The sequence below is a fragment of the Haemorhous mexicanus genome, chromosome 3, assembly GCF_027477595.1.
Source record: "Haemorhous mexicanus isolate bHaeMex1 chromosome 3, bHaeMex1.pri, whole genome shotgun sequence".
NCBI lineage: Eukaryota > Metazoa > Chordata > Aves > Passeriformes > Fringillidae > Haemorhous > Haemorhous mexicanus.
Window position 1 is genome coordinate 5,751,150 of NC_082343.1, and position 18,576 is coordinate 5,769,725.

The 18,576-nt window shown below is 41.5% G+C and overlaps 1 protein-coding gene across 6 annotated transcripts in view; it reads left to right on the top strand.

The window, feature by feature from the left end:
* RIN2 (Ras and Rab interactor 2) overlaps positions 1–18,576 on the top strand; it is a 63,033-nt gene that overhangs the window by 15,124 nt on the left and 29,333 nt on the right. For 3 of the 6 annotated variants that reach the window (XM_059840638.1, XM_059840637.1, XM_059840642.1), the window contains exons 2-3: positions 8,206–8,298; positions 15,338–15,432. In XM_059840638.1, the coding sequence (XP_059696621.1) occupies positions 8,242–8,298; positions 15,338–15,432 (152 nt within the window). In that variant the 5' untranslated portion in view covers positions 8,206–8,241. Of the gene's footprint in view, positions 1–8,205; positions 8,299–10,738; positions 10,819–15,337; positions 15,433–18,576 lie in introns of those variants that run through there. The other 3 variants (XM_059840639.1, XM_059840640.1, XM_059840641.1) reach the window with 3 other exon arrangements.

The window sequence follows — 18,576 nt, forward strand, 5'->3', positions numbered from 1 at the left end:
GCTGGAATAAAGTAGTCTATATTTAACTTAGGCTGCTCTTCATCTGAGCTGAGTACACTGTCTACTGGAAATGAGCAGCTTCTGTCACTGGGAGCTATCCAAAAAACAAGGTGCCAAGTGTGGTGCATTTCTGATAATCTGGTTCCTTAGTTAATAGCTAAACCATTAGATTAGTGGCATTTACATATTGTCTTTTGAATGTGTCACACGAAGATGAGCATAAGGTCAGCACCAGAATAAAGAGAGGGGTGTTGGTTCCCTGGTTAATCATTGCCCTGGTGCCTTGGTCTGTGCTGAAGCTGAGGTCCACAGCACAAGCTTTTAAATGGAGCTTGGAATAACAGCCTAAGGGGCTCCTGATCTTACAGATTCTTCTTGCACACCATTTAATGCCCTGTGCTGAACTCACTCCAGTAATTATGGCCATCAATGGAAACCTTTCTGTTGATTCTCTGAAATGCAGGATGTAGTTTCTTTGGCATTGGCTGCCTCCTGAGCAGCAGTTTACTTTGCAAAACGTTTCATAGGGAATAATGAAACCATTGCTTGCTATTACAAGGAGTTATTTTCTTTCAAAGAGATACCTGTTAAGCATATTGGTGATGCAACAAACACAGATAGAAAATGCTATTGCATTAGAATTAAAAGAAGATATATTTGTCATTGTTTGTGGTATACAAACTACTTAACATTTGCTTTTTTTGGGTTTTTTTTTTTGTGATAAAGAGCCTAAAAGATATTTATGGCTTTAAAAAAAATCACAGCTTTTGCAGTTCTTTTAAGATCACTTTTCTGTCTTGCACTCCATGTCTCATATTTACTTTTTAGGTCAAACAACTTTTAGATCTCTCTGCCATTTTTTCCTATTTGTGTGTTGCTTTAGGTGAACAAATGCAATCCTTTTCAATGAATTATGTGAAGAAGAGTTTATCAAAAGAATTTGTGTTCCCCCAGCTCTGAAAAGAGAATTGCTCTCCTGGAAATCAGCTGAAGCTTTCTGGAAGCGTTGAGCAAAATGAGCACAAGCTTTGATGTACATGATACTCTGCCACAAGGAAGAAATGTTTTAAGGTGGGACTGACAGAGACTAAGTTTAGCTTAGATTGGATATTAAAAAGAAATTCTTCCCTGTGAGGATGGTCAGGCCCCTGGCACAGGTGCCCAGAGAAGCTGTGGCTACTCCATCCCTGGAAAATGTCCAAGGCCAGGTTGGACAGGGCTTGGAGCAACCTGGAGTAGTGGAAGGTGTCCCTGCCCACAGCAGGGGGTTGGAACAAGACCCTTTTAGATCTCCAATCCAAGCCATTCTGCAGTTCTATATGATCTTGGAAATATGTGAGTAGATAGAAGTGTTCAGGCTCTCTGAACCATCAGGAGGCAGGTCTCTTCTTCCCCATTTGCTGAGTGGAGGATTGTCACCCCTGGCAGTGGAGCAGACAGAGCTTTGTTTTGATGCCTCTGTTGGGCCAGAAGGTAGGAGCTAGGAGTTGAGCACTCAAACCCTCATCCTGCTCTGGCTTTCATGGTACAGGGGGAAGATGCCTTTCCCAGGTGCCTGAAATAAGCCATGGTCAAGCCCAGCAGGTGGTTGTCTTGTGCATGTCCATCTAGATGTAGGTGCTGAACCCCATGTCCCTTTGTCACTGTGAATTCTGGAGTTTCTCTAGTCTGTGAAGCTAATACTGTGATTCAAGCAATTACTTTTTCTTGCTTCTTCCAGGAAGTACAGCTCTATGTTAAACTTTTAAAAGATGTTTGAAAACACTTGTGAATGTTATTCTTTTTATTATTCAGTGGTTTTGGCAGGAATAGTAAGTGGAAATTACAGAAATACAGCAAGAAACACTAGTTTTTGTGAGGTATGTAGGCCAGGGAATTTGGGAAGAATAGAAACCTTCTGAGAGGTTATCCAAATCAAAGTCAATCTCTTCCTAAATTTATTTCTCTGACATTTCCAGAGGCAAAACAAGACATGAATTTATCAACAAACAATCATTCTCTTATAAGAGACTTGGTAGTATCCTCCATGACTAAATGCTGTGCCAGAGGAAATGACTTGGGGTTTTATTCCTTTTCAGTAATGTGGAAAGTATGCCATGGGAGCAAGCAGAAAGAGGTTGTTTAGTGGAAGAGAGGAAGAAGAAACTTGGGAAGGGGTACAGAGGGACAGTGCTAGCAGCAAACAGAGCTCTCCTGGTAGGGTGCCGTGCTTTTGCAACATGCCGTGCTCCTACGAATCTTGAGGATTGGCTTTTCTGAGGCATTCAGTGTTTGCATAACTGTGTGCTTCTGCTGGAAACAGTGATGCCATGTCTGCTCATGTTGATGGGAGCAGAGCCAGGACGATTCTTGTGCCCTTGTCAGATGGGATTTTCAGATGCTTTCATTTCTGAATTTATGGCTTTGTAGATAAAAGAAGTGGGTAGACAGCTGTGAGTGAGACAGTGGATCTGCCCAAAATCTGTTGGGACTTAAAGCCTCTCCTGAGAGTGCTGTGCTAAAACAAGTTCAAAGTAATAACTCTTCTTTATCCTTTAGTCTCATAAAAGACTGCCAGCAAATAGGATCTGGAATCAAGGGGGAAAAATAAGCCTGCTGGCAAAAGATTGGTTGAGGCAGGAGTGATGACTGGCTGAAACCAGATGTAGAAAGATCAGTGGATAAGTCTGGCAGTGATGTTCCCACTTTAGGCTGACCCCGATAATTATGCCATGACTGATGCAGAGACTGGATAACAGCCCTTCAAAATCAGTCTGTCCAGGTGGGTTTCTTGTCACCTCTGAAGATCAGTCTGTCCAGGTGACAGCTTCTTAAGCACTGGCTGGTACTTCATGGCTCAATGCACGGTAAGGTGGAGTGTCCTTGGAGAGCTGGCTGTGATTTAACAGCGTTGTTATGCTAGGTGAGATGAGCAGCATTGATACAGTTTACCTGTGAGTCCCTCAGTGCCTTTGAAAAGTTGCATATTTATGTTTCCTTTAGCAGTTTATGAACTGTTTCCTGAAAAGGATTGCAAACAGTCGCTGGTGGCCCTTCTGCCTGCATGTAGGGAATGTCTATCTTTGTAAGTTCTTCTTTACATTGAGGGCAGAAATACTGAGTGGGAAGAAACTCACTGACATCATACTGGTGGCTTTCTTCGGGGAGCAGCTCACACAAACACATTAGGTAGCAAAGAAGAGTATAAAGAGTGCTTGAAGGAAAAAGAGTGTGAGGGAATTTTTGTTATTTGCAAGGTTTTTAAAACTCTTTAAATAAAATGGCAAAATACAAAAATCCACCAGTGTGTAAAGAGTGACTTGCCGTTTTTGCTGTATGTCCTTAGTTGTTTTCTACAAGTAATGTGCCCTTGCATTACTTTAATTAAAAAAAAAAAAAAAGACTGTAAACCCTTTCTGCAGCCGGAAGAATGATGGAAATTAGAATTTCTCTTTACATAATCCCCTCACATTTTGCTTGTGGATACAGCTGTGTTAACACAATGCAACATTTGAGTTGAGAGATCTGCCAGATCCTGGCACCAGTGATAGTTTGCAGACTGAAGGTCTTATTTGATAGATTTTCAAAGTGATACTGTGCTCAGTTGTATCTATGTTCCTGGAAGGAGGCTTGCAGTCAGCTTCTCAGAGGAAATACTTTCAAAAGGAAAAGTTTAATTTTGCCAAGATTCAGATAAGGTCAGAGTAATTGGACAAACCAGAGCTTTGTAGGTTAGAGATGAACACAGCCTGCTCCCTGGGACTGGCAAATGCACTGGGAGAACAGGGAAATGAACTGCATGAGGATGATTACATTAGCTGAAAATCTGAAGTGCTGTTTATATCTCTTGGCATATTGTCAATTGTAGAGTTGCCTTTGAGCAGGGTGGGTTTTTTAAACTTTTTTTAATTAGGTATAATGTATTTATCCTTCCCGTTTCTGGTTTCTACTTTAACCCACCAGAAAATGGGTTCACCAAATTAATTTTAGTTGTTTTAATACTGTGTATTTATAAATTGCACTAAAAATTGATTGTGATGTGATGCTAATTAACCATAGGTGTTACAAGTACATCTGTAGTAGCTTCTACCCAGCTTCCATGCTTTTCTCTTATGGGGCAGTAGGGTTTGTATTCCAGCTGTACCCCACTGCTGGCCAAGGAAATGCTCTGACAGGTAGCAGCCAGCATTAGCCTTTGACATCAGCTGACCTTTGCCAGCTTTTATTTAAGGTCTGGACTGATATTTTCTCCTGTGTTTTCTTGGCTGCAGAACAGTAAACCCATTTCTTCATTTGCCTGAGGTAGTTTCTGTGAGAGTCTGTGCTCAGTGATTGTACAGCCTTTACAGGCAGAGAATGAAAGAGGGCAGACTGAGTTACTTCAGTGGGGTAACTCACATTTAAAATACAGGGGAAAAAAAGGTGATAATTTTGTGGGTCAGCCAGCAAAAGGAAAGCTGCAGATCTCTTCCTTCAGTGGTGGCATATATGGAGTCTCTTCCTGCTGTCTTTTTTGTCTTCTTAGGTTGGCCAAAAGATCAAAAATCCTAGTTAGGAACTAAGGAGCAGGAAGCTAGTGCAGTTGGATAGCCTTGATTCCTTAGGAAAGAGAAGAGGTGGGATTGTGGGAGGATTGTGGGCAGGGACTTGGTACAGATTGCTGTGGCTGAGCTCGGGGGAGGATACAGGCAGACTGTTTTGTCTTTGCTAGGACTTTGGGCTAAAGAAAATGGGATGTTTTGCTTTGTAAAAGCAGGATTGGAGCATTAAAGAGAAGGATCCTGAAAAGTCCAGTGAGGTGGTCATTGGCTCTAATATAGTTAAGAACATACCAAAAAATTCAAGTAAAATTGCAGTAGAGGGAGTAAAGTAGGAGCTGTTTTGATGAGGAGTCAGAAGTCAGGTTGCATACAAGCATGTGAACGGTGCTCTGGCATTCCTGTGTGAGTGAAAACCAGCAGGAGAAGGGAATGGAAGAAAGATTTAAAAAGACATCTGTTTTTTTGAAACATACAGCTTGCATGGGCATGAGCATCATGCAGTAGCATGATGGACTTAAGGAAAGTTTGCCAAGCAGACAGATCATGCCTTCTCCCTGCCCTGTCTTGTTGGTCACACACAGGAGCTCTGTCCTGGATGTGGGGAGCTGCAGGAAGGCAGTGCTGTGGGTAGGGAGTGTCTGGCACCAGCTGCCCAAGGAGAGCTGGGACAAGCCCTGGGACACAGAGGTGGCTTCCCTCCAGATGGCCAGGCAAAAGGCCACATGGATTACACAGTGAGCTGGCTCCTGCAGCCTGGTGACATTTCCAGGTGGGTGAATCTGTCTGGGCTCTCTGCCTCAGTGCCTGGAGCACAGGAGGAGGAAAAAAAGCTTTTCTCCAGTAGGTGCAGGAGATGACACGCTTTGCTGACTTGCTCCACCTAGCTTCCCAGTCAGAGGACTTTGTTCTGACTGCCTCACACAGTCCAAATTCAACAAGGACAACCTCAGAGCAGTGGTTTCCCAGCCTGTTTTGGATCTGAGTAAGCATCAGATGTGCACAACTATGTAGAGAAATGAAGCCTTCTGACAGTAGGTTTGTTTTTCTGCAGTTTTTTCTGCATGATATGGAAATATCTCTCAGCTCTGAGGTAGGGGCCTGCCCCCAGGTTTTGGGATGTTGCACCCAGCCTGGCTGTCCATTTTACCAGCAAGCCTTAGGATCTTGTGTTATTGAAAAGAAATATCTGCACCAGAAGAACCCTTCCCATCAAACGCAAAGAAGCTCAGTAGTGTTTCCCATTGTGCTGATTTTAGTCAGAAATACTAAAACCCACTCAAACATGAAAAATTATTTAGGTTGCCCTAAATTAGTTTGAAATTACATTGTAACCACGAAAAGTGGTGGGGGTTGATTCCCTGGCTGTGTGGAGCTGAGAAGAGCCCAGCTGAGGCTCAGAGTTAAGGTCCTATTGATAGCAGTAATGTTGCATAAATAGTGACAGTAATAGAAGTTATGAAGAAGTTTAGAGCTCCAGAACCTCTTACAAGTGAAATAAGCAGTGGTTTTGTTTGAGGCTTTCTTCTGACTGGAGTCATAGCAGTCTTTGAAGTACAAAAACTGTGTGTGTGTTTTCCTTCCTCTGTACATTTGAGTGGAGAATGTAAAAATCCCAGCATGGTCTTGTTTTGGTAATAGGATTGCATGCAGACATCCTTGTGGTTAAATTGAAAAAAAAAAAAAAAATTAAAACCCATGAGATTTTCTGTGAAGGGGTTGTTGTTTGCAAATGGAGTGATTAATGACTGGGACTAGAGACCTACAGACCACTGCAGGATCTTGCTCATAACCCTCTAATGTAACTCCTTAACACTCAGGTGAAAATTTTCTTTCCAGAATTGATCTAAAGAAGTTTTTTTTTTTTTTCTTTAAGTATAATTTCTTATGCTCCCTTTTTACAGAGGGGAACAGCTGCTCTGTACCCTTGTGTATGTGGCAAATGAGGAGACAGAGTTTACTCATTTAGTAGCACCTGCAAAACCACCCCCTGAATATCGTCTCTTATGGGATTAGTGCAGTCAAGTTATTTAAGCACATTTGGAGGTAAAGAAACACAGTTCACAATTCTTTAGAGCTTCACCAGGAACGTATCCTTTAAATATACTGATTTAGGAAGAAAGTTGGACTTTTTTATTTTTAAGTTTTTTTCTCAGCACTATTATTTTGTCTTCTCTTGCTCATCCCCTAGTGTTTGGTTTTCACAACAGTGCAGAATTCAAGATCTTACTTTCAGCCTTCAAAGTCTGCCAACCCTGCCTGGAAAACTGGGATGTTGCTGAGCTCCCTCGCCTGTCTGCTTTTTAACCAGAATGCAAGTGGAAAAATGTAACCTATTCTAGAGCTCTTGTGGTAGGATCTCTGGAAACAAGGCGAGCTATTTAAAGCCTCTTGCTACATATTAAAACTAAAATGTTTCTTTTCTCCTGCTTGTACCTCTCAGTTTTCTCAAGTACTTTCCCTTGCCAGGGTTTTTCATTTAGCCCTTGTGCCTTGATCTTCCTCACCGGTGTCAATTCTTCCTCATAAGGCATTAGAGAGAAGCAGAAGAATGTGTTTGGTGTGGGGTATGTGTCTAGTTTGGGGTTTTACCTGTCAGCATTCTCTGTTCCAGCTGCTTTGTTCTGCTCCATCTCCTTCTGCAGCCACACCACTAAACTTGGTTTTCACTGCTGCTGACAGCCTTTTATTTTAATTTCTGCTTGTATCAAATCAAAAGCTGTGTCTCTGTCTCTACTCTGTAATGTTTTGCACTTGTGTTATTTGCCCCTTTTGGCAGTTGAAACTTCCAGCATAACTCCCTGCGATGTGGTTGGGAAATGGGTGTGCAAGGAGAAGAGCTAGGCTGTTTAAATACAGTCACAGCTCATCTGTAAAATTCCTAGGATGACTTTTTAGCCATGGATCTGAATCCTGCTTAGTTCAGAAGCTGATTCACAAATTACTGCTGTGAATTGGTTGTGACTTTAGGGGAACTCTGCTACTCTACTTTCAGATGGAGATCACCCTCTTGATATTCCTCACTGATGGATGCATTAGTGGATTGTCCTGGGTGTTGAAATTGAACTGTTCCTTCAGTTTACCTGGTAGCAGAAAATGCCCCTTCTTCCTAAATTCATCTTCAGTTCCTGACTTGAATATGACTCAGATGCATTTTAGAAATCTGAAGCAGCATTTTTAGGGGGTGTCTGGGCTTGTTGTTGTTGTTGTTTGTTGGTTTTTACTTTAATGGTAGAGTGTTTTCTCCCTTGTGGGTGATTTTAAACTGCTTTTTTCTCCCTCCTGATAAGTCCTGCTAATACTGTAATATTTGAGAGTGGATTGTAATGACATCTAACATTTTGTTCTGTTTGTGCTGCAGACTGAGGTCAAGTAAACAAAGAAAGCAATCATTATGTTTTAACATTCTTTTTAATGAGCACATTAAAATCTAGTCACAGCTACAGGATCAGCTGTGAAAAGAAGGGAGAGATACAGAGCTCTGAGTAGCACTGTATTTTTGAAGCAGTTTATGGAAAAATAATGGACTGAGGGGATATGTAAGGACTCTGGTAGGAAATAAATGGCACGATGTTGTTGACAGAAAGGGTTTGGCAGAAGGCTTGTTGTGACTGTTTCTGTGGCTTAGAATTGCAGAGGAATTTCCTACAGACTGGACTAACCATTACAAATATGTGTCTGCTTTTAGGAGATCAAGGCATACAGTGGAGTCTTCTCAGGGAAGATGTCATCTTTGACAATGAGAACTCGTTGTGTGGACAAAAGAGGAAGTTTCTTTAAGGTAAATGGGATACTTACACAGAACATTAAGTATTTCACATTTTATGTGAAATGAGCACAGCAGAATGTGCAGTACTCTCTGTGATACATAGTAAGCCTTTTCTGTAAAAGGGAAGTACTTCTTGAGCATTTCTTTTTGCAGGCAGATTTGAGGCTAGATCAACCCCCAGTTATTTCACATGTATATTTTTTCTGTACATGGAGTAGAATATTTGGTGTAAAATAGGTCATGGCTTTCTTTGCTGCCAATATTGAGAACATAAGCTTTATTATGGACAGGCATAAAATCATTGGAGCCTTCATAAACTGGATTTGTGTCACTTAAAGTTTATGATTTCCATTACTGGATTGAAAATTGGTTTCATTTCATTGCCTGTTTTGACAACAACTGGCATCCCAAAAAGCCAGACTTCAGTAGGAGTTACTGGTGCAGTTTTCAAAAGATTTCTGAATCCTGTTAACTATGTGCCAGGGTCACAGTGGCTGCCTTGCTGGGCAGGGTTTTGCTTTAGGGAGCCATCAAAATTTGCAGGTGCTTTTGAGCACTGAATTCAGTGATCACATCCCTGAGAATATTCATCACTTGCTGTAGCTTCTTCCAGTGGAAGATGCTAACTAATGCTGCCATCTTTGGGTGTTTCTGTTTTCATTCCTTCTCTTCCTCTGGGGCAGAAGTTTCCTTTGGGGTAATCTTTAGGAAATGAGCAATCAGCACTGCAGTGACATCATGTTTTCCTTGTGTTTTCCTTTTGTCTTGCCCAGCAGTTACCTGGGTCATCCAGTGACAGGAACCACCTCTCAGTTCTGCAACACACTTCAGCTACCTCTCATAACTCAGGAGTACAAACATCAGCTTTGCTGATAGCACTCCACAGCCAAAGAGGGAGAATAGCCCTATTTTTCAAATCACAGCAAGGAACTGTCTCAGTTCCAAGAAATATCTCTAGGTTGTCTCTTGCATGTATGCTGAAGGATTCCTGGTGTCAGATGGGACTGTAAGCAAGCACTCAGTCATTTTCTGCAGTCTTTGGGATCTCCTTATGTAATTCTTATGTAGAAAATGGATGCTGGAACAGCTGTTTTGTCCATGATGATGAGGTTGCTGTTACTTTAAATGATTAGAAATGCAGTCTGCCTGGGCAATTTCAAGAAACATTGTCAGTTCGAAAACTAAAGTCCTACATTTTCTTAAGGACATGCTGGCAGGGAAAAAGATGCCTCCAAGCTACTTTACCAGACCTCTGACCATCCCTGGGAAATCCACTGTTGGACCATGGTTCTGAGCACAGAGTGTGGGATTGGAAGGTGCAGGCAGTCAGTGTGCCCAGCCTGAGTGCAGTGCACCTGGTAGCTTGTGTGTGTACAGTGAAATTACCTTTTATTGCCTCCCTCCACCATGTGAGCAGAATTGTGACAACAGCTACATTTGTTTGCAACAGCTGAGCTGGTGAGCAAGCAAAATACTTGGCCATCAGATTTTTTGAGTTTGCATGATTTTAATTTGCTTTGACTGTGTTTAGGAGACCTAGTAATCAAGATATGGCCTTTTATCCCTGCTGATCTGTTCTTCAGTGTGCTTTCCCACATAGGCAGACTGTCCCCTGTACTTGCACATGGCTCTCACGTTGTGCTTGTTAATTTGCAGTTGCCTAAGAAATCTTTACCACGTTGGTATGCAGATTCTCAGGGCACTTAAATCTTCTTGAGGGAGTATCTTACCATTCTCAGCAACATTTGCCAGAAAAATCGCTGACAAATGCCAGTTGGGAAATTCCAACTTTATCTTTTCTTTTCTGGTTCCTAAGTAGTTCTCATTGCCACATTTTCTAACCATCTCTTAGTTTTTTTTTTTCACAGCCATTCTTTTGACTGTTAGTACACAAGGATAACAGTATTGTCCCCATTTTAGACAGAGCAGAAGTCTGTAGTTTTAGAGGCTAAATTCTGTGGACTCTACACCTTGTGATTGCTGAATGTTCAGACCCAGCAAGTAGTAAGAATGAGGCAATGATGGGGTTAGTCTTGGATAATTCTGGGACTGAGTAGCTTGCCAGTGGTTACAGAGAGAGTCTGTGGTAAGGCAAGGGGCTGAATATATGTCTCTGACAAGTGTCCTCTTTACTGAATTACCCTCCTCATCAAAATGTTCCAGTGTTTACTGAACTGGCATCAGAGATTTTACACCAGCAAAGCTTTTCTGTTCCAAAATCAAGCATCAGGTAAAACTTTGTTTCTGATGAATAAGATACTGAACAAGGTCAGTGGCCCTGAGAATTCATAGCTCACCAGAATCTGCAGACGTGTATCAAAATATTGGATTGCATTCAGAGGCTTGCACGAGTTCAGAAGCAGCGTTCTCAGATGGGCTCGTCTCTGGCACTTGGCCACCTCATCACACAGGGCCCTCTGTGAGGGTTGCTATGTTCTGCTTATCAAAACAGGAAGGAAAAGATGTGATGCCAAAGAGGATGCAGGTCTCCAGAAAGAATGAAAAATGAGATGCTGGCAGGAAGGAGGAGTGGTAAGTGCTGAGGCTCATTTGTCCAGTCTGATTCTAATCTCGCTGTCTTCTCGCTGTCCCTTTGCCCGATTAGAAACACCCATTTTACCTTTTCCTCTTGAGTTCTTGTAAATCTCAGGGCTTGGAAACATTCTGCAGTGGTCATCTTGGCTGACTCTTTAGTGCCTTCTCAGAATGATGGCAGTTTCCTTAATTCTCTATACAAGCTTATTTACATTTCAACACAAAGAGCAGGAATTCAGTTGTCACGCAGTTTTTTTCTAAAAATGTCTGGGAACAGACATCAAATCAAAGCCACCTGTCTTCTTCTTGGGAACAGGAAACTCTTCAAGTCCAGTGAGTAAGAAGACCTGTAGTTATGCTGGGCTTCTGGGAGAGGCACTGTCTATATCTGGTCCTGGGCATGTGCTTTCTTTCCCTGATGATGCATGGCAGTGATGTGTCAGTAGAGCAGCTTCACAAATGTGACAGGAGCCCCTTGGGAGTGAGTTGCTGGTGAACACACTGACTTTTGCTGCTGTAAAACATCCTGAACGATGCAAAGCAAAACAGATGTGTTATGGTGAGAGAATGCTGTGGTCCTGAGGTGTCATGTTTGTGGGCTGCATGTAGGAGTTTCACTGTCACTTGCCAGCTCCCAAAAGCTGAGCTCAGTCTTGTTGAGCTCTGAATCAATTGACAATAAGCAGAGTGTGGTGCTTAATGAAAGGATATGCTGTGGTTTAAGATGTTAGCATTTCATTATTTCGTTCATGGATGTTAGGAATGTAAACAGTTAGTACATGGGTATTTGGCAATCTAATGTTTAGGATAGATTTGGTTAGGCAGTACTGTACTGGGCTGCTGTGTGAATTCATGTTGCCTGAGTCATAATCATTATTTGGGTTTACAGTGGTTCTACTGTAGTGTCTTTTGAATTTACAGAACAGTGCTTTATCAGAAATAAATTCCAAAGGAAAAATCATTGCACACAAAAGTAGCTATTTTATCATGTTATATAAGATCTCATTTTAATTTTGTTTTTATGAAATACTGGTTAATTGACCACCTGAGATGATGTCATATTTCCAAATGCATTTTTCAGGTAAACCTCCTCTTTCTATAGCATAGCAGGGTAATATCTATTTCACAGGCCTAAACAATCCTCAACAGATTTCTTCTGATCACTATTTAAGTCTTTGGGCTCATGTATGCTGTTTTACACTAACAGGCCTCTGACAAATGTATACATCCACTTCTGTTGCATTTTCCTTTGGAAGTTGCCTCTTATTGTGTTGATCTCAAGTCTGTTGAAACAAAGGGGTGGGTTTTCCCATTATTTCCAGCCAAAAAGGTACCATACTTGTTGCAAATGGAGCAGTCTCTTTGAAGAATTCTGATATTCTTAGCCTTGCACTAAAAAGGCAGAGCCTTCTGCTACTGCTTGTTTCCTCAGGGCTGGAGCTAATAATAGTACATACCCAAGATCCTTCCTGTGTTTTGTAGAAACATGTTATTAACAGCTCACCTTGGATGGTGCTGGTCACATGTGCATCACGTGTGCTGTGTAATCACCAGAAGTTTCATTGATCCTAAATGCTGGGAAATGCTGTCATAAAATCATGACTACACCTTACATTTTTTGTAGAAAAATGCTGTTGTAACAGGATGTGTCAGTTAATTGCAAGGATACACAAATGATGTGACTCCATAAGATTGTCTTTTCTTAAGAGAAGAGCAACCTTTTTTGTCATTAAAGAGGATTTAAGGAAAACTAGTTGGAAATTGCAGAAAATATCTGGTTTATTCTAGAAAAAAATGAGGGGTTTTGCAGGTCAGTTTGGGGTTTGATGCCACACTTTGACCTGGTTTCCTTGCCCAGAGTGTATTGAGTTTTCAGAGTCTAAGGCTCATTTGTCATGGAGGCTGTGTAGCATACCTAAGAAATTTAGCTTGTAGAATAGAATGTGAGCATAAGTCTGCTTGAAACGTGCCATTTTGTTTAGTCCTCTTTAGAAAAAGAAACAAAGTTGCTAAACATGGAAGAATTCCTCTCTGGAATAGTTTCTGCAGAGTTCTCTTCAAGGGAGGCATACAAAAGCGTTAAGATTACTTTGCTGTTAGCACAGTTTGGATGAGAGTTCTTTGCTGTAGGTCTCTGAGATTTTGTTTTTTGGGAGGGAGTTGGGGTTTGTCACAGCTCGGGTCAAAGCCTAACAGAGTTAACTCAGTTGCCAGCCAGGTAGTGACACAGCAAAGCAGGCATGGAGGAAGTGGCTGAAAATACATGGATGCTTCTGTGGAGAGCTTATACCATGTGTGCTTTGAGGGAGAGGTGCTGAAAAGCTCTTTGTTGTGCAGGCTGTTGGCCTTCAAGACACTTAGTTTCTGCTGATACAGGGCACATCACTGTCATGGCTCTTTATGGCCACAGTTGGCCTTAGATGCAAAGACTTGTGGTGATGCTGCCCATGAAGAGCAGAGCCCTTGTGCAGAGCTGATTCATGGGGAGTAGCAGCTCAGCTTTCATGCAGTGGCCAGCTGAAGCAGCTCTGCAAGGGTGCTTTGCTGGCAGTGCAGAAATTCAGCCCTCTCTGGCTGCTCCCTGAGGCTGGCCTGTGCTCCTCTGGTTGCCCCTTGGAATGGTCAGGGAGGCACTGCTCACATCTGGCTGCAGTGACTCAGGGTTCTTTGGCAATCAGCAGGTGGAATGTCTTTGCAGTGCCAGTGGTACACATGGCTGGTGTCACCGAAATGACAGGAAAAACAAAAACTCTCCAACACAATCTTTAGTGCTAGAGAATTAAGGCATTACTTTATTCTTGCCAGGGTGGTGTTCTGGCCAGGATGTGCTACAGAAACCAGTTCATCCACTCCTTGCCCTGGTTGTGCAGAGAAAATCATTCCATCACACAAGTCTTTATTTGATTTTTCAGATTCGTCAAAACCCAGAGAAATTGATTGGTTCAATATTCACTGCTCCCAAGGTCTTAGTATTTGGTTTCCTGTTGGTGATTGGTTTGCCTTTAATGTTGATTACTTTCTCATTCTTCATTCTCTTATCAATCTCTTCCCAGACCAGGAGTCTTGGACCATGCCAAGAGTGATGTTTAGAGCTGACATTGTTAATGGTTGTTATCTTTTGTGTATCTTCTTTTTTGTATGCTGCTCCCAGTCTGCTGAGATATCAAGCTTATCAGACCTTGAGTGGTGGAACAGTCCTTTGAAAAGAAACTTCAACACCTTTTCCCCTGGGCAAAGGCAAACAAAACCCCTGACTAAAGTTATATCAAAAAATGCAAAACTTCTTATAATTTCCAACACTTTGACCTATGACTAGGACAGGAGAAAACCCTTAGAGTGTGGGCAATGGTAATTCATTCTTACATAAGGTTCATTTATAGGAGTTGGCCAGTTGTAATCAGAGACTAAAATTTTGGAATAATAATTGATTGGAATAATGGTGCTCAGCAAAGGTGAGTGTGAAATCCTGAGGTGGAGGAAAAATTCCAATGTAACAATTTAGGAAAATGTTGCCTGCAATTCTTTGAAAATGCTGCTGTACTGAGTTGCCTGCCCTGAGTGGGACTCAGGCTCATACCTTCAGGGCAGCTGTGAAGACTGTTCTGGCTTGGACCCCAAAGCTGGTTTTGCTTCTTGTGCCAGGGTTTTTGTTTGTTCTGAAGTGCAGGGGTGGTGGTAGAGATTGCTACATCACTGCAAACCTTTCATTAGGTTCGCTCCTGGCAGGGGAGAGGGAACCCTGCTAGGGTTTATAGGCTGTCATGGTGTGGCATGACAAGCAAACTTGATGCATTGGCTACAAAGAAATGTTCAAGAGACCAGGCTTTACAAATGTCATGGTTTGTTTCTGCTCAAGAAAATGTTTCTGTAAAGTCTGGCAGCAAATTCTGCATTCCTCCAGATACAACCTTAGTGCTAATCTTGCCTACCTTAAAATGAGTTTTTGCCCTCGTATCCAGAATTAGATTGGTGTTCTACCTGAGCTGAAGGGTTGCAAGGCAATTCTTTTTTAATTGAATTGCTGTGTTCAAGTGGAGTCCAAAACCTAATGTGAAAAGCAGCCATCCACTCCCTTCTTTCTCCCTTCTTGCTTCATTGCTTTTCATCCTCCACGGTGTTGTAATTCTGGCTTAGTGTCCCTTCTGAAATAAAACTCTAGCACGTGGAATTCTTCTATTTTTTTTTTTTTTTGGGAAGGTAAATGCTATGAACAGCTATATAATTTAGTTCTTGTAAGATGTATAATGCACAGAGGCTGCAAATTTAATCCATTTAAATTAAAGGGTAGCCAAACTGGAAGGTTTTGTACTGGCACAGAACAGGAATTACTCTTCCTCTGAGAACCTTTATACGTGGCCCCAACCCTTACTTGTTCCTTTGCAAGGGGAAGTCCAAATAGGATGCGATTTTACAAAAAAAGAAAAAGTTTGTAATCTCTGGTGACTAAACTTGCCCTGGCTTCTTTTCCACGCCTCTTCCACTCACTTGATGTCATACTATTTTTGTCCCTTTCTAGCTCATTGACACAATTGCCTCAGAAATCGGAGAACTGAAACAGGAGATGGTACAGACAGATCTCACAGTGGAAGATGAATCTGCTGATTGGCAAAGGTGATTAAAATGTTTATTTTCATGGTTCTGGAGAGTCTACCACAACAGGAATGTTTTCACTGTGCTTTCTTCTTGGGTGGCTTATGTCCTAGCACTTTTCTCCCTGGCAGCACAGGAGGTGTAAATTATCTTGCTCTTGATCCGAGGAATTTGCCTTTGTGCAGGAGATTCAGTTGTTTGGTGTATTTGCCTTTATATCTTCTAATTGCAACTGAGCTTCACTTCCTTGTTAAAAACCTTGGATACTGATGAGTGTCTAAAGCAGGAAACTACTACCATTATTACCATTGTCTGTGGCACAGCTTTGCTTTCACGCTGGAAAGACAAAATGTGCATTGCTTCAAGTGGCTCTTTGAGGATTCAAGATACAGTAACATGACTTATTTATGCTCTCAGGTTAGGAAGTAAAATATTGACTGCTATGAGCTGATGAATATGTGGGTTATGTGTTTAAATTAATTTATATATGAGTAACTTGCGCATAAAAAAATAAAATTGTACCTTTAAGTGGGCAAAATGGGACCCCAGCGTTTTGGCTTTTCTTGAACTGCTAAACATCTGGAGGATAATCAATATTTTAGTCCTTGTGTGAACAAGAGAACACATTTTTGTACTTACCTGAAATATTTGTTGCAAGAGGAAAGCAGACAGTGGAAGGGGTTGTGTTTTATCTGACTGCATGGTCTTGGCCAGCCCCAGAGTTGGTGGGCTTTGTTCTTCTAACAGTGAGTTAATGAAGTGGAAAATTGTTTTTAGAATTACGTCCAAGATTTTTAGCTCTTTTTCTTCCTGTGAATTCTATTGGAATCTGCTAGAATTTACAACAAAGCACATGTAGATTATTTTCAAAAACATTAAGCAGCAGCTTTGTTGGCCAAGTAGTAAAGAATGTAAGACAGTTGAACTAATTAAAGTTCTTGGCTATGGCCCTGGTTGTACATTACTTAAGTTTTAGAGCTTTTGAGAGTGCAGTTCTTTTAGAGGGGCAGAAAGGATACTTTCTTCATTTTGTGAATTCAGCCAATTAACTTCAGAGATCATCAGCTACTTTTCAGTTAAGAAGAGGCTTCTTGTATCTTTGAATTAATCATATGCATGAATTCTGATTCTAAAATCTTTGTGGAAGCACTTAGCTGGAAACGGTCAACTAAACCTCCCCATTTTACAGATCATGAGTTTTCTTTTTATTGATTTTTTTAATGGATTTTTAATCTTAATTTGTTAACCTTGACTGCAAAACATATTTTGGTTTAGATAAAGTAAGCCTAACATTAAAAAATAATAATAATGCAATTTCCATGAAAAATAATAACAGCCATAAAAAATTATTTTCTGACACTTCAAGATGATAATGTGAAATATGAAATCTGAATAAATGAGCTAAAGTCAAATCTACTGTGACTACAAAATTCTGAACTGCATGCTTCTATGTAAGGAAGAAGTTGTATCAGAGTTGGTAAGTTAAGTACTTGAGTTGTGCACTGACACCTTTTTTTTAATATAGTGCTACAGGGCAAGGTTATAGTAATTTCAACAAGAGTTTTCCAGAGTTCTTGTTTAAACTAGACACCTCACAAGGCTGTGTTTACTGTCACAACTTTATTTCTTTGTAGTTAATTTAAAACTTGGCAGTTAATGGAGTTTTCTCTTCTTACTGCTTTCTGCTGTTCAGCAGTTGTCTTGCTATGACCTTTAGATTTGTATCTAGGGATATTTGAGCTCAATGGAATGTCCATTTTCCTCACCCTTTTTCCACTTTAGCAGGTATCCACAGCCACCCAGAGCAGTTCTGGAAAGGCAGGCATTGCAGAGCTCTCAGCTGAATTCAGAAAGATAAGGACATGAAATTGTGTGTCTGCAGCTTAGTATTGTGGTTTGGGTTTTTTTGTGGTTATGTGGTGACTTTCAGATGTATACTCCTCATCTTATATACTCCTTTCTTTTGGACTCATTTCTCCTTTTCATACAATATGGCCCAAGTAACATCAAGAATGATTCAAGGGCTCACTTTGGCTTGTAAATATGTAAAAGCCAGGCCAAAAAGCAAGCTTGCAAAAATGTGCTTTAAGAGGGACTGTTTCAGTATCCCACTTTTTTGATGCCTCACGTTTTTCCTCAATTGAGACATTTGTCTCTATAATTCAAATGAGAGGAGTTGTCAGAAAAGGCAATTAGTGGGACAGATTTCTGTCATGCTATTCCAGTGACCTTTGAAAGAGTAACAAGAGAGATTCTGCATGCAGTGGCAGCCAGGAGCATGTGGGACAGGTCTGGTGGCACCTGGATGATCTTTTAGGTGGCCCCAGGCCCCCTGCACATCTGTGTGAATGTCCATGAGGGGCCAATACTTCCTGCTGTCCTTCTGGAGGGAAGGCTGTAAAGCTCCAGGCTTCCCAGGGCACTTTGGTGCCTGTGGAATAGTTCAGGGATGCTTTGCTGCTGGTGGCAGCTGCAGCAGCTTATTCCCTTCCTGTTCTGTTCCTGTGGAAGGAACAGGGGCAGAGCTTTGCTCCCTGCCTTATGTCCTGCCCTGCACAGCCCTCACACTGCTGTCTTTTCCACTTCAGTAGAGCCATCTTCTGTCCAGCACAGGGAACCATTTCTTACTGCTGACAGGCTGGCAAGTATCCAGAAACCTTCTTCCCAGCTGCCTCGTCTTGTCCTTTTAGCTGGATGCAGAAGGAAGTTACCAGTGGCTCTCTGCCCCTCCCAGCTGATGCTCAGTATGACTGTATAGACTGGGCTGGGTGATAAAGACCTGTTAGATTTACAGAAATCCAGGAAAATAGTCAAACTGAGTTAAGTGTGAGGTGGTTAACTTTTGTGGGACTGGAGCAAGGTTCACATCATGACCAAGGATCATCCTGGTTAAAAGCTTGAGCCTGTTCCTTGTCTTTTTTTACTGTGAGCTAGGTCTAATCAGGATGCAGCCCTGCATTGTTTATCTTGGCAGTTACCTCTCTGTACTTCCCACGTGTTTATGGGTTTTGTCAAATCTAAGGAAACTTGTGTGAGTCATGTGTTTGCTTTACTTCATTGTGAGTAGTGTTGAAGCATACCTTTCCCACTGAAGAGGAACTCTGTAGCAGCCCTGAATTAAAGCAGACCATTCATTAAGTCTGATTTGTGTCTTGATTTTGAGTT